This window comes from Mobula hypostoma, chromosome 9 (assembly GCF_963921235.1).
Source record: "Mobula hypostoma chromosome 9, sMobHyp1.1, whole genome shotgun sequence".
Lineage (NCBI taxonomy): Eukaryota > Metazoa > Chordata > Chondrichthyes > Myliobatiformes > Myliobatidae > Mobula > Mobula hypostoma.
The window spans coordinates 110,897,263-110,912,303 of record NC_086105.1 but is presented as its reverse complement, the minus strand read 5'-3'; the positions used below and the strand labels follow the sequence as shown (position 1 = coordinate 110,912,303).

The following is a 15,041-nucleotide window of genomic DNA, read 5'->3' as shown; positions in this document are numbered from 1 at the left end:
CTCACTATAGGAAGGATGTGGAAGCATTGGAAAGGGTACAGAGGAGATTTACCAGGATGCTGCCTGGTTTAGAAAGTATGCATTATGATCAGAGATTAAGGGAGCTAGGGCTTTACTCTTTGGAGAGAAGGAGGATGCGAGGAGACATGATAGAGGTGTACAGGATAATAAGAGGAATAGATAGAGTGGATAGCCAGTGCCTCTTCCCCAGGGCACCACTGCTCAATACAAGAGGACATGGCTTTAAGGTAAGGGGTGGGAAGTTCAAGGGGTATATTGGATGAAGGTTTTTTACTCAAGAGGGTGGTTGGTATGTGGAATGCACTGCCTGAGTCAGTGGTGGAGGCAGATACACTAGTGAAGTTTAAGAGGCTACTAGACAGGTGTATGGAGGAATTTAAGGTGGGGGCTTATATGAGAGGCCGGATTTGAGGGTTGGCACAACATTGTGGGCCGAAGGGCCTGTACTGTTCTGTACTATTCTATGAATGTATCATCAGCTTAATGCATCTCTCGTTTGCTCCACTCAGTTTCCATGGCGTTTGAGAGATGCATCAAACTGATGCCCCTTCTAAATCGGAAGAAGTCCAGCACTATCAGCTCTGATTTCACAGAAACCACTGAAAACCAAGTACACCCCTCTGCAGTCTGGAGAGGTCTTGTCAGAAGTGGTCCTCGTGGAAGAATTTCTACCAAAAAGCCATTCCTTCAAGAGACTCACCTATGCACAAAAACACAAGGACTGGGTGCTGAATAATGGTGGCAAGTGCTCTGGACTGATGAGTCAAAGTTTTACATTTTTGGCTCAAACAGGAAGCAGTTTGTCCGCAGAAGAACTGGAGAGCACCATATGGATGCATGTCTGCAGCAAAAGCGAAGGTTCCCTCTAGGTTTGGGGCTGCATTTCTGCAAAAGGAGTTGGTGATCTGGTCAGAATTAATGGAATCCTCAATCCTGAGAAATACAAGCAGATTCCCATCCATTGTGCAATACCACCAGGGAGGCACCTGGTTGGTCCCAACCTCATTCTGCAGCAGGACAATGACTCCAAACACAAGACCGAGATCATGAAGAGCTACCTTTAGGAGAAAAGAAGAACAAGGAGCTCTGCAACAGATGATATGCCATCCACAGAGCCCTTATCTCAACATCATTAAGGCTGTTTGGTGTTATCTGGTGAGACAAAAGCAAGCAAGACAGCCAAAGTCTGCAGAAGAATCTGGCAAGTTCTCCAAGATACTTGGAACATCTGATTTTCTTATAAGCTGCACAACAGTGTACCTTAGAGAACTGATGCAGTTTTAAAGGCAAAGATTGATCACACTAAATATTGATATGGATTCAGTTTTTTTACTTTTTACTGCTCTTGGTAGTAAACTTTTGATATTTAGAAACTTTTCATTACTTTTTAAAGCATCTTCACATTACAGTGTCAATATGCCTGAGAATTTTTCACAGTACACTCTATAGCAGGGTTTTTGTCACCCGGGGTTCTGCGGAACCCTAGGATTATGCGAATGGTTGCTAGGGGTTCCGCGAAGTGCGTTTTCTGAGCAGTGAATGGACTTGCCCAACCTGGGCTGTGACATCAGGTTCTCCCTCCTGAATTACCTCCCCCTGGGTGAGGGACCCTTTCTCTGAATCTTCTGCTCAGTCTGAGAACTTCTCTTTGAGAGAAGAGGAAGAACTTAGTGAGCTGCAGTCTGATCATGCATTCAAGATGAAGTTTACTGCCCTGCCTCTGAATAAGTTCCAGATTTCTGAATGAAAGAAGGGCATTCTGCCATTCATAGGAAAGCAATGGAACACTTTGCTGCAGTTTTTAACTTGCATGTGTGAGCAAGCCTTTTCTTGTTTAACAAATCATCTCATTTCAGTTGAAGGTGAAATCCATGTGTGCTTATCTCAAGTTCGACCCACAATTGAGTATTTGTGCAGCAAAAAACAAGCACGGGTTTCAAATGGTAGGCCTATACATGAGCCTGAACATGTCACTTAGTAAGAAAATATTTTTACAAAGTTTTGTATGAAATTGTCTTGGGCTATATTTTTATTCATATTGCTTTGGCTTATGGTTTTTAGTATTTTTACTATTTAACATCTTCAATAAATTTTTATGTTTAAATAACATTAATTAAAATCAATTTACAACCTTTATTTGAACTAAATCTACCGAGCCTACCTTTAGAAAAATTAAATCCCATTTTGGCTTAAGCCAGTTACTTAATAGAAATTCATTATGTTTTCCTTATGAGTTTTTAAAATTTATGAAAGGGAAAGAAAGATTAATTTCAAGAAAGGTAAGCTAAGCTTAACTACATGTTCTTTTTTCCAAGGAAGGTTGGCAAAAAATTCATTCTCTACTGAAATAGCATTGACAATAATTTTTTTGGATTATTATATCTACTGAACACTTACTGAACTGAGTAAGCTGTAGATATAATAATTTTTATATAGGATTTTCCTGAAAACTAAAAATTATTTCAAAGTTTCCTCCAGGGCAGAAAGGTTGAGAAAGGATGCTGTATAAAAATCATCAAAAAAAGAGTAATTAGAATGTCACTGTGTTGATTAGTGTGCAATGGTATAGAAGTTAGACTGCAGCCATTCAGAATCCTGGAGTACATGAGCAGTTCTTGGTACATTCTTCAGATAGAGTGCATTATATGTTTATCAATGTGTTACCTTGACTCTTAAGGAACAAAACTGAAGGGAAGACTATACAACTAGGATTATATTTGCTAGTATTTAAATGGTTCACAACAATTTGATCAGTAGTTAAGATACAATGCAGTTAATGAGGTAAGTAGGGACTTGAGGACAGCAGGACTATGGGATAAAGGCTTAAAAATAGTCTTACTTTTGAGGAGTTCAGTATTACCTCTACTTTCAAACAATGTTAGAGGTTTGGAAGTATGGGGTTGCTTATAGTCAGTTGTTAATTTTAAATGTTGAACTGGTTAGTTAACTAAAACTGTTAAAAGATGAAACTAAGGGTGTGACTGGAGCAAGGTCACAGTAGTATTGATCTCATTCATTGAAAGAACTCAAAGTACTAAATATTCTCTTTCTGCATTGATATTCCTCACTATTCTGAATAATATTTGAACGAGATAGTCCTCAGTAAAATTCAGTGGACTATTTTAATTTATTTCTCTTGGTCATGAACTGCATTTGTTTTGTGTTCTCAGATGTCTTAACTCAATGTAAGTCATTTTTTATGATGTAATTTATTTTATTTTTCAGAAGTTTTGGATACAGCTAAAGATAAAAGCAGCGAAATAATTGATGAAGAATGTGGGCTTGCCATTACTTACAGCAAAAAGGGCAATGTTATGCCGCATGCACGATATGACTGCGTGGAACAAGATTTTACGTACGTAGCACTGAGAGAGTTGATTTTGGACAGAGAATGGACAATAGTTAGTTATCAAACCCATTCATTCTTAAATTAGATTCATCAATAAAGATGTAGATTGAACTATTTTGTATGTTATTGTATATCTTTATACACTGTGTGCTGTATCTAGACTCTTGCCTAGAGCTGATACTCCCTGATGCCGCCTTTTAAATGTAGGTGTACTATTCTAGTTATATTGGATGCGTGCACTTAATTTATAGCTTGTATTTTTCAGAATTTTTTTTTGTCGTGGGTTTTGTTGGAAATCGTATCCATAGTATATAGATTTCTAATTCCAGTCAGTTGAATTCTATAAAGCACATTTCATCATGGGTTCACAAATGGCATGTCCAAACTGGCCTGCTATGAAGACTGTGTTCTGGTATCTCAGTACTGTGTACAAAGGTTACGACTATCTTGCTATAAATCCTGTGTGAAACATCTGAATGCTTTTGATATCTCTGTATTGTAAACTTTGTCAGCTTTAAAGTGTATTTTTTTTTTCCCATTTTACTATTTGTGTTTCTGGGTATGTCCTGTTTAAATTGTCAGGAAATAAAATTTTAAAGCTGTTCTCATTGGCGCGAAAACACATCAAGCATGTAATTATAATAACTCCTGAAATGCTAATGAATTTAAATACTTTGAACTTCCTAAAGTCTGTCAGAAGTCACAGTTAGAAATCTTAAACTTGTTCATAGCATTATCTGATTCCTTTGAGTCTGCATTACAAAAATATAACTTCTCTGATCATGCTGCAGAAGTACTCTAGTTTAAACAACTGTATTGGAAAGATTATTGGGATTCAATATTGAAAAGTGAACTGGTATCTTGTTTATGCCTCCGTTCAAGCCCATAATCCTAAAATTAGAGTTGAGGTTTAAGGGGATGTTGTAGTAATTCTGGACAACAAGAAAAGTAAAACTCTCTGGAACTCTTTTTCTTCTCCCCTCCTTTTTATATTTTTTAAAAAAAGTTGGAACTAGGTACAAAGGGAATGTCAGACGTAAGTTTTTCACATAGTGGTGGGTGCGTGGAATGCACTGGCGGCGAAGGTGGTAGAGGTGGACACAATAGGGTCTTTTAAGAGATTCTTGGATAGGTACATGGAGCTTAGAAAAATAGAGGGCTATGTGGTAGGGAAATTCTAGGCAGTTTGGAGAGGAGGTTACATGGTTGGCACAACATTGTGGGTCGAAAGGCCTGTGATGTGCTGTAGATTTCTATGTTTTAAGCCAGCTGATAATGTCAAAGCCAGAAATGATGGATTTTGCTTTGTTGGGCAATGATAAGTTGTAAAGGCAAGACAATACTTGAAATACAGAACAATCATAATGAAAGTTGACTTTATCATATGCACAGGTGTAGTGCATGACTTGCATGCAGGAGCGTTACAAGCCGCTTGGTGTCAGCTAGCTCCATTCACCAGCAAAACAAAGCATAGATTAAATGTAAATTATACACAACTTTTACAAGAAAGGACACAAAACAAAAGGAAAACCAAGTCCATTTTAGGGCAAGTGATCAGTGGTCAGGGTTGTGCAAGTTTGTTGGGGAAACAAACTGCTGAAGAAGTAGCTGTTCTTAGCTTTGTGCTGTGGGGCAGCTCCTGCCCAAGGGTGGTGGGAAGATGGCATAACCCAAGTAGTGGGGATCTTGATAGATGTTGCCACCTTGAAGCTGTGCCTCATGTACATAGTACACCTTCTTGCATTCCTAGGCATTCAGATTACCACACCAGACCATGATGCAGCCAGTCGGGATACTTGCAATTGTACATCCGTAGAGTTTTGATAGAGCATTCACTCACATTGCAAACCTCCTTAACACTTTTTCCTATGTGACATGCAGATGTAATCATAACCTTCTTGTGACCCAGTATAATTTTGGCATATGTGTAAAAATGTCTAAACACTTTTTTTTGTGCTGATAAAAAATCTTTTATTTTGATTCAGTGTCAGTGTTGTTGTGGTAACATTCTTCACTGTCCGAGTCCTTCAGATTAAACTGTGTAAATGCTTTCCATTTTCTTACACTCATCCTTCTTGCCTTGACAACAACAACACTCTAACAAATTATAGATGACTTGGGGATCTATTGTGAAGTATTTGAACTAGTCCCATAAAGAAGATGCAGTGGATCTGACAACATCTATGTACAAAGGAACAGTCAACATTTTGGCTTAAATCCTGTTTCTAAGTATGAAATCTTAGATTCCAGATCAGTCCTCTAAATTCAGATTTAGGTCAATGGAAGAGACTTGTTCATTTTTACCACTGGCATTAAGCATTTTGCCTCCAATTTTTGGTAATTTAAATATAACACTTCCATGTTATTTAATACATGGAAGTTACTGCAAAGAAAATAATTTCACCTAAAAGTACATGTGGCACCCATATTACAGCCGTTTAGGTAATAGAAATTCTCCCTTATGGAGATCACAAATCACTACCAAATAATCTGAGATACAGAATAAAAGTTCACTCTTTCCCAGAATTTACATGGGGGGGGGTGGTGGTGGGTAGGAGGATAAATCAAATGTGCGCATAGATGATGTGGCTTCATGTTCTGGAAAATCACAGTACTTCATGTTCTAGGAACAAATTAAACATCTCTCTTCTTCCCCCCCCCCCCCCATCCACCCACCCATGTATGATGGGGATTGCCTGTACAGTAATTTTCAGTAATACATTTAAATATAATGCTTGAACATACTAGTTTCTCTGCAATGTACACAATTCTTTTAAAAATAGTTAAAAACAGGGAGTAGTTGTTGAAGGTAGTGTTTCCTCATACTGCTTTCAAGTGTGAAGCCAATTAGCTTGCTCCCAATTGAAGGGAGAGAAGTTGGACTATCATTTCCTGCAGTGAGATTTTGGGGACTCGAGCACATTCACACAGCTTAAGACTTTTGTACGGTACTGTAGTAATTTGATGTATTGCACTGTACTGCAAAACAAAAAACAAATTTCATGAGATGGGTGATAATAAACCTGATTCTGATTATGGGTATCTATTATGGACTGGGAGTGGGAAGGGGGCAGGGAGAGGGGAATCATGGTTGGGAAAAGGGAACAGGAGAGAGGAGGGAGCAGGAAGCACCCTGGCAATCCTTCTCCGCATGTCCCACACCCTCCTGGGGCACTCCACCCTCGCCATTCCCAACATCCTTTACTCCCAGCAGATTTACAAACTCTCTCTGTGCTCCACGTTGACAAATGCAGTACTGTGCAAAAGTCTTAGGCACCCCAGCTATATATATGTACCCAATACTTTTGCATAATACTGTGTACACTACTTACTGTACTGCCTTTCCCGCATTTCTCCAGTCAGCTTTTCAACAACACCATCTATGTCCAAATCTGCTCCTCCTGTCCTTATCGCTTCACCTTAGATTGGGATCCCTTCCATCTTTTAAAATTCAATTTTAATTTTCACCCTCTCATTTAAAATTTTTATTGGCTTTCTTCCTCCCTGTCTCTGAAACTTTCTTAAACCTATAAGTGCCCTTGCTGCATGTACCCAGTTTCATCTGGCATTTTGTGTGCCTATTGCACCAAACCCCCATCCCTCTGCTGCAAGTCATCACTAACATTTGTGACTTGACATTTAATCTGTCAGCTATTTTTTCAAAGACTTTATGTCATATTTATGAATTTTAAAATTATATGTGCTATACTGAAGCATAATTGAAGAAAAAATGAAGAGGTTTATTCTATGTACTGGGACTTAGCAAAAGCACTTAGAAACATTGTTTATCATTCCATAAACATGTCAAAAAATATAAACTTAATATAATGTAAATATAAACATAAGCATCTGTCCTGCTGAATTCCTCCAGCATTTTGTGTATGTTGTCTTATATCATTGACATAATGAGAAGTCGAGAGGATTTGAACAGAAGAGTAGAGGAGTCTTGCCCAAATTACATGATCCTTAATGCAACTGCATCTGGATTCTTATGTACTATTCTGGCTTCACTGTCGAAGCATGTACGACAAAGATAGGAGCATGACAATGGTTCACCAAATTACTCTGTGAGGTGATATGTTTATTGTATGCAAACTAAATTAAAAGATGGTCAACTTTGCAGGTTGAGGTCCTCCTTTAGGATTGAATGTAGAGGGCAGAGAGCCAGCATAAAGGAATGAGAGGGAGAAGTGAGGCAGGTGATAGGTAGAAACAAATAAGGAGGGGATTGAGAGGCAGATGGAGGGAGGGGAGGATAGAGGTAGAGGCTAGAATGTGAAGTGGAGATAAAGTACAGATTCTGGAATTAGATAGGCAGGTGATTATAGACAGGCCTATGCATTCATGATTTTAATAAATTATCTCATTAAAATGGATAAAAAATGTTCAGAGATCTTGACAGGATAGGTGCAGTGTTTAACCTGGCTAAGGTGTGCAGAATAAGGGGTCACAGTCTCAAAAGTTTGGGTTATGTCATTCAAGTCAAAAGTGAAAACACATCTCTTCACTTGGTCCATGGAATTTCCTACAAAGGTGACACTGAGGTAATAGATTAGCCATTGAATGTTGAAGCAGGCACAAGTGGGCAAATGCTCTTAGGTTTATTTCTTACTGTAAATCCTTCAAACTTCATTGAAGTAATCATCCTTGGTATTCTCTGGATTGTGGGAAGTTTTTGTTACATTTTTGAACATGACTGAAATGATGTGTGACATTTTAAGCTGCAGCATAAATGAACCAGAAGTGCTTTCCCAAACATCACACACATTAGGAGTGCTCATGCAAATGTTTTGCATTGATTTCCCACCTGAAGGATTTCAGTAACATAGTTGGAGGTGAGATGTTTGCATAGAAACAAGCTCTTCTTGAGCTAGTCCCATTTGCCTGCATTTAGCCCATGACTCTCTCAATCTTTCCTATCCATGGACCTGTTCATATGTCTTAAACATTGTAATTATACTCACCTCTACCAATTCCTGTGGCAGGTTGTTCCATGTAGCCAGTGGGTCAGGCATCATCTGTAGAGACAGCATGGGGAAGCTTCCCCTTGAGTCCTCTTTTAAATCTTTCCGCCTTTCCCTTCTCACCTTGTACCTGCACCTTCCAGTTTTGGACTTCCCTACCCTGGGATAAAGAATGTGACAATACATTTCATCTGTGTTCTTCATGATTTTCTAAAACCACTCCGCCAGCCCCTTTCTGTCTGAGGAATGCAGACAAAACCTATCCAGAATCCCCCTCATAATTCAAACCTTCAAGTTCTGGTAGCATGCTAGTGAATCTATTCTGCACTCCCTCTAGCTTAATCACATCCTCCCTATAATATGGCAACCAGAAGCACACACAGTATTTCAGGTACAGTTAGGTTAATGTATTTCCAAGTTTAAATAATCACTGAACATTTTCCACTCCTGTCCTGCAAGTTCAAATTTTGGGTTATTTGAAATGGCTTGTTTCAATTTTTAACATATTCATGATGTTCTATTTTAGGCGAACAGAAAATGAGGTATCAGGGCCTGCTGGCAACAATTTAAATTTCTGTGAACAGTGCTATTGTTACATCTGTGATAAACTTGCTTCTGAGGTGGGTTATTTCTATCAGTTGCAGTTATTTTGTTAATTTTTACTTGTGTAATAATGTTAATTTTCTGTGTGTGAGAGAGAAAGTGAGACTGTTTCCTCTGAGTGATGTGTGGTGCGCATCACATTTCTCGCGTTATTTTTGACTCAAGGAGAATAGCTCTAAAATATCCAAATATCCAAAAATTAATCTGACAAGGAACAGCAAGTGGCTTTCAAATCTTGGGCTAAGGAAAGGAGTGATGAATGAACACATGTATACACCTCACTTTATGGGTCTCTGATGCTGTGTTCTTGAGTCTGATTAAAAAAGAGTTCATTTAGGGAGCATTAGAAATCTAAAAGCTGTTGAGTGGTCTAAATAGTCATTGAACAGAATATTCAAAATTCTGGAAGGATAACTTTCAACTCGAAGTTGCAGTAAGGCTGGCCCAGTAATCATACAGATATCTGAAATTTGGTGGAAATGGATGTTGAATAGAAATAGCATTTAATATGAATTATTCCACTGAACAGAAGGTAACTTTTCAGTTTTGTGACTGCTTTTCATACAAGGCTATCTTACTGCAATTTGCCTAGTATAGTAGAAATAGCAGCTGAGTTTTAAAAGTGAATGAAAGATTAACGATTAGCTTACTTTGTCATATGTATATTGCAACATCAAAATGTCCAGGGAAATGTGCCATTTTTGCATCAAATCAAATCAGTGAGGATTTTGCTGGGCAGCCTACAAGTATTGCCACCCTTCTGATGCCAACAAAGCATACTCACAACTCACAAACCCTAACCCATATGTCTTTGAAATGTGGGAGGAAACAGGAGCATTTGGAGAAAAGCCGCACAGTCACGGAGAGAATGTACAAACTCCTTATAGGCAGTGGCAGGAACTGAACCCCGACTGGTGAAATCTGGCACTGTAAAGCAGTTTGCTAATTGCTGCAAGACAACTTCACCCCACTGCAATTCACCTACTGCCGAGACAGATCCATGTCAGAGGCCACCTCTCTGGCCCTACGCTCATCAGAGGAGCATCTGGACAGTTTACTATTGTTTATTTCCTGTAGCTCCACCTTCAGTACTATAATTCCAAGCAAACTCATTCACAACCCCCGAGACCAGGGAGTCAACACTCGCGACAATTGTATCCTTGATTTCCTGACCAACAGACTGTAATCAGAAAGAATAAACAAAAACACTTCAGCCCTGGTTATTTTCAACAATGGTACCGTCAGAAGGCTGTGTCCTCAGCTCCATTCTCCCAATGCACCTGTGATTGGCTGGCCAGATTCTGCTGCCACTGTGAGGGGCTGTATCTCAAATGATGAGTCGGACTGCAGGAAAGATATTGACATGTTATCTGATAATAATATTATCATCAATGTCAGCAAAATAAAAGAGCTAAGAGTAAACATCAGCAATATCCCATCTGGTCCAATCACTTGGATGCCGCAGTCAAGAAAGTTCACCAGCACCTCTACTTCCTCAGAAGGCTAAAGAAATTTGGCTTTCTTTGACCCTTATCAGTTTTTATTGATACACCGTAGAATGCATCCTATTGAGATTCATCATGACTTGGTATGGCAACTGCTTTGCACATGACTGCAAGAAACTGCAGAGTTGTGGACAAGCTCATCACATCATGGAAACCTGCCTCTCCTCTGTGGACTCTATCTACACTTCTGGCTTCTTTGTTAAAGCAGCCAGCATAATCAAAGACACCCATCCGTGACACTCTTTCTTCTCTCCCTTCCCGTGGGTTAAAAACACATACCTGCAGGGTCAAGGATAGTTTCTATCCTGCTGTTATAAGATTATTAAATGTTTCCCTAGTATAAGATGGACTCTTGACCTCACAGTCTACCTGATTATAACCTTGTAGTTTATTATCTGCACTGCATGTTCTCTAGTTGTAGCACTTTATTCTGCACTGTCATTGTTTTGCTCAATGCACTGTTGTGATGAATTGATCGGTATGAATGGTGTGTAAATAAGTTTTTCACTGTAGCCCTGTGCATTCACAACAATAAACCTGTTTACCAATTTAAGTTTCACTAGAGTTACACTTTGTGAGGGGCCAGCATTATTTTTGTGCAGGGATCCCCCTGGAGTGATATTTTAGTGCACATAAATCCTAGAGCATTACCCGCAGAAGAACACCTGGACCTTTACAAGATGGCACACTCCGGCAAATTTCTGCCATTACAAGAAGCAGAGTTCATGAAGTGATTCATCACATAAGGTTCATGAATCATTACTTTGGAGAGAACATTCAGGGTGACTCTAGGGAAGCAACTAGGAGGGAAGGAGGGAGCAGTCATTCAGGAAGAGCTCTGCAAAGCTCGCAAGTTTTGATGGACTGAATTAATAATTGCTCTTCATGTAGATCAGTTGAACTTTAATTAATGAATGAATAGATTGACTCATAGCAGTCTGGATGAGTTTGGGCCACCTTTAAAACATTATCAAACTGGTCACAACCCTCAGACTAAGGTATGCTGAAGTGTATGAGGCTCATGCAATTACTTTTACATCTTAATACTAAAAAGCAAACAATATTCCAACAATATATTTTCATTTGTTTCCCTTCTCATTTCTGGCATTTTTCAAAGAATTTTTAAATTTTAGATGGTCATTTTTTGCACCTAATTTGCATTGAAATTATAAGTACTTCTGTTAAGTTGCTGCTTATAATTTGATGGGGTGCCCTTAACTTTGATCCTACTTACTAGTTTTTAAATCTTGCATGATGCAAAACTGATGTGATTTGGATTTTTTAATTAACGACGTATTCTCCTTTATACCCTTCTTTCCTATTAGTGCCAATACTGGAACGTTCCTTCAGCTTGTCATTGCAATGCTCACAATAAGAGTAAATACTGGAAAGCCCATCGAGATGTTGCACTAACAGGTGCACTCTCAATATTCAATTTTAATCTGGTTGACATTGACTCAGAGCTTCGACATGGAGGTAATTATGATAATACTTTGGAGTTTATTATCAACTTCAGTATACTCATGACATTACTTGGATAAACAACATAAACGTAAATTTTGTTTTCTCAAACCTATGATACTAACATTTTGTATTCGTGAAATAAATACAGTATTCTATTTGAGGCATATTTTTTGTTTGATGGATTATTTTAAGATAACAGCATTATTTAAATAACTTATAATTGTATGACTGAGTCCTGCAAAGCTGGCAAGTTTTGATGGACTGAATTAATAATTGCTCTTCATGTAGATCAGTTGAGCTTTGAAACAAATTCATTTTTATTGAAAATTTATGATATTGACAATTAATTAGTTATAATTAGATGAGGTGACTTAATTATAAGTTAATGCTAATGATGTTTTAAGCAGAACTGAAAGATTAAATATTACCAAACCGTTTGGCATTTAAAGTTTAACACATCAGTTTAATTAAATATGGACTTTGTTTTTGTTTTGCATGTGATAGAAAAGGCAATTAAAACAAAAAATAGGTAACATAGTTGAAGAGTGACATAATATGTCTTCAGGCAGCCATTTAGCTGATTCAAAGTTGTGGCTTATTTCACTGCCAAAGAATCAATTTATTTTTACAGACCCAAGAAAGATATTGTTATTGTACATATTAGTCACTGTCCAAGCACACAGGGCCCTGTCCACTGAGAACCAAGAACCAGAGTGAACTCATTGGAGACAATTAATGGCCCCTGGAAGGAATATTTCAAATACTTCCACAATCCTGACTATCCTTGACATCTATGTCCTGAGCAAACTACTTAGGCTGGCAAACTATTTAGACTGGTCTCGCTCCAAACAGCAGAGATTCTGTAAGTGTGACCATCTTCAAGAAAGGTTAAATATATGACTTGTTTAAACTGCCTTCTGTTTAACAGCTGTCTCACAGGAAAAGACTTTTCCCATGTCCTTCTCAAATGCTCCTCCTATTGGCCAAAGCACAGCTCTCCACGTCTGTGGATTCTGTCTGTTTGCTCCCTACGTTTTTGCTGCTGGACAAATTCAGTTGCCTACATTAAATTTGTCTCTATCTTGCACTTGCTCCACGACAGAATGTAAGTCGTGATGCCAACCATTGGGTCTACAACAGAATCAGTTGCCCCAACACTGTTCTCAATCCTTCTCTCTCACCACTGTTTTACCTTACCTCTAGTATATTTCCCATAGGAATGGAGCTAATTTTCAGAACTAATAGGAAAATGTTCAGGCTATAGTGATTACAGTTCAGAACCATGGTCATTTATAGAACTGCATTATATAAACGATGGTGGCATTTGCATGCACTCTATAAGGCAGAGTTCCAAGACACAGTCACTTTGAAGCATATGAAAGGATGGGCTTTATACTCAAGGTCTGTAAGACTGAAGTCCTTTTCCAACCTGCTCCTGTCATACCATTCTGCTTTCTAACACTGGTAGTTCACAACAAGACCTGGAAAACGTGGGCTCACGTCACATACCTTGGATCACATTTCTAGTGAAGGCCGATGTTGATGATCAACTTCACTGCTGCCTTCAGTGTGCATTGTGGATCTTGATTAGTTGAAGCAAACAGTATTTGATGATCAAGAACTCAGACCTGGCGTAATAGTCATGGTCTGTTGAGCACCATTGATCCTGAGTTCTGTATGCTGAGAACTACTGCAGCCACTGTGTGCTGGGATGAAGGGAGTGAATGTTAGGGGTAGCTGAAAGGGTGGCGGTCAAGACAACTGCTTATCCCGGATGGTGTAGGATCTCGTGAAAGTTGTTGGTGCTGCACTCCTCAATTCTCCAATGTGAATGGGTGAAAAGCTTGAAAAGCTTCTACAAGAAGGGTCAGAGCCGTCTCTATTTCCTGAGGAGACCGAGGTCCTTTAACATCTGCCGGACGACGCTGAGGATGTTCTATGAGTCTGTGGTGGCCAGTGCTATCATGTTTGCTGCTGTGTGCTGGGGCAGCAGTCTGAGGGTAGCAGACACCAACAGAATCAACGAACTCATTCGTAAGGCCAGTGATGTTGTGGAGATGGAACTGGACTCTCTGACGGTGGTGTCTGAAAAGAGGATGCTGTCCAAGTTGCATGCCATCTTGGTCAGTGTGTCCCATCCACTACATAATGTACTGGTTAGGCACAGGAGTACATTCAGCCAGAGACTCATTCCACCGAGATGCAGCACAGAGCGTCATAGGAAGTCATTCCTGCCTGTAGCCATCAAACTTTACAACTCCTCCCTTGGAGGGTCAGACACCCTGAGCCAATAGGCTGGTCCTGGACTTATTTCATAATTTACTGGCATAATTTACATATTACTATTTAACTATTTATGGTTCTATTACTATTTATTATTTATGGTGCAACTGTAACGAAAACCGATTTCCCCCGGGATCAATAAAGTATGACTATGACTATATGTCAGATGGTAAACCAGCCAAGGCAGAATACCCAGCCTCTCACCTATTCTTATAGCCACATTATTTATGTGATAGCTTTGGTTGAGTTTCTGGTCATTGGCAACACCCAGGATATTGATGGAGTGAGACTTAGCATTGGTAGCGTCATTGAGCATTAAGGTTAGATGCCTACATAGCCGGCAAGCATTCCATATTGTCAAATTGATGCCAGTGTTGTAACTGTACTGGAACAGCACGGTTAAGGGGCAGCTACTACTGGAGTGTTGTGCAGTGAATCATGTTGGCAGGGGACTCTTTTCTGACAGTGGGGATCTCAGGAGGAAACAGATAGGTCTTTTTGTACTGCAGGCTGAATGTAATTGTGAATGTTTCAGCTGTGTGTAGTTGAATGACAATTAAATTTGAATTGAATGATTTTATGATGTTACAAAATCACAATTTTGAATTGCAGCTGGTGAAGTACAATTTAACTAGTGACAATGGGGTTACACTTATGGGTGAAATTTTGGGTGGGAAAACAGTTTTAATCATTAAGCTTACTTGTTAGTTTGTGATAATGAAAATCCGTTTGGGTCTGTTGTTGAAACCATTCAGCCATATAGAACATAAAATGCTATTCAAAGTATGAGTTTTGTCTCCATACAGGCAGTCACAAAACAAAGACACCCAATAGAATTCATTTTTTAAAAAG

At 39.0% G+C, this 15,041-nt stretch overlaps 1 protein-coding gene across 6 annotated transcripts in view; it reads left to right on the top strand.

Moving 5' to 3' along the window:
- Window positions 1–15,041, top strand: part of zgc:112980 (uncharacterized protein LOC503706 homolog) — a 111,602-nt gene that overhangs the window by 59,910 nt on the left and 36,651 nt on the right. For 5 of the 6 annotated variants that reach the window (XM_063058895.1, XM_063058898.1, XM_063058897.1 and 2 more), the window contains 3 exons: window positions 3,247–3,376; window positions 8,861–8,954; window positions 11,768–11,918. In XM_063058895.1, the coding sequence (XP_062914965.1) occupies window positions 3,247–3,376; window positions 8,861–8,954; window positions 11,768–11,918 (375 nt within the window). Of the gene's footprint in view, window positions 1–1,538; window positions 1,965–3,246; window positions 3,377–8,860; window positions 8,955–11,767; window positions 11,919–15,041 lie in introns of those variants that run through there. The other variant, XM_063058893.1, reaches the window with a different exon arrangement.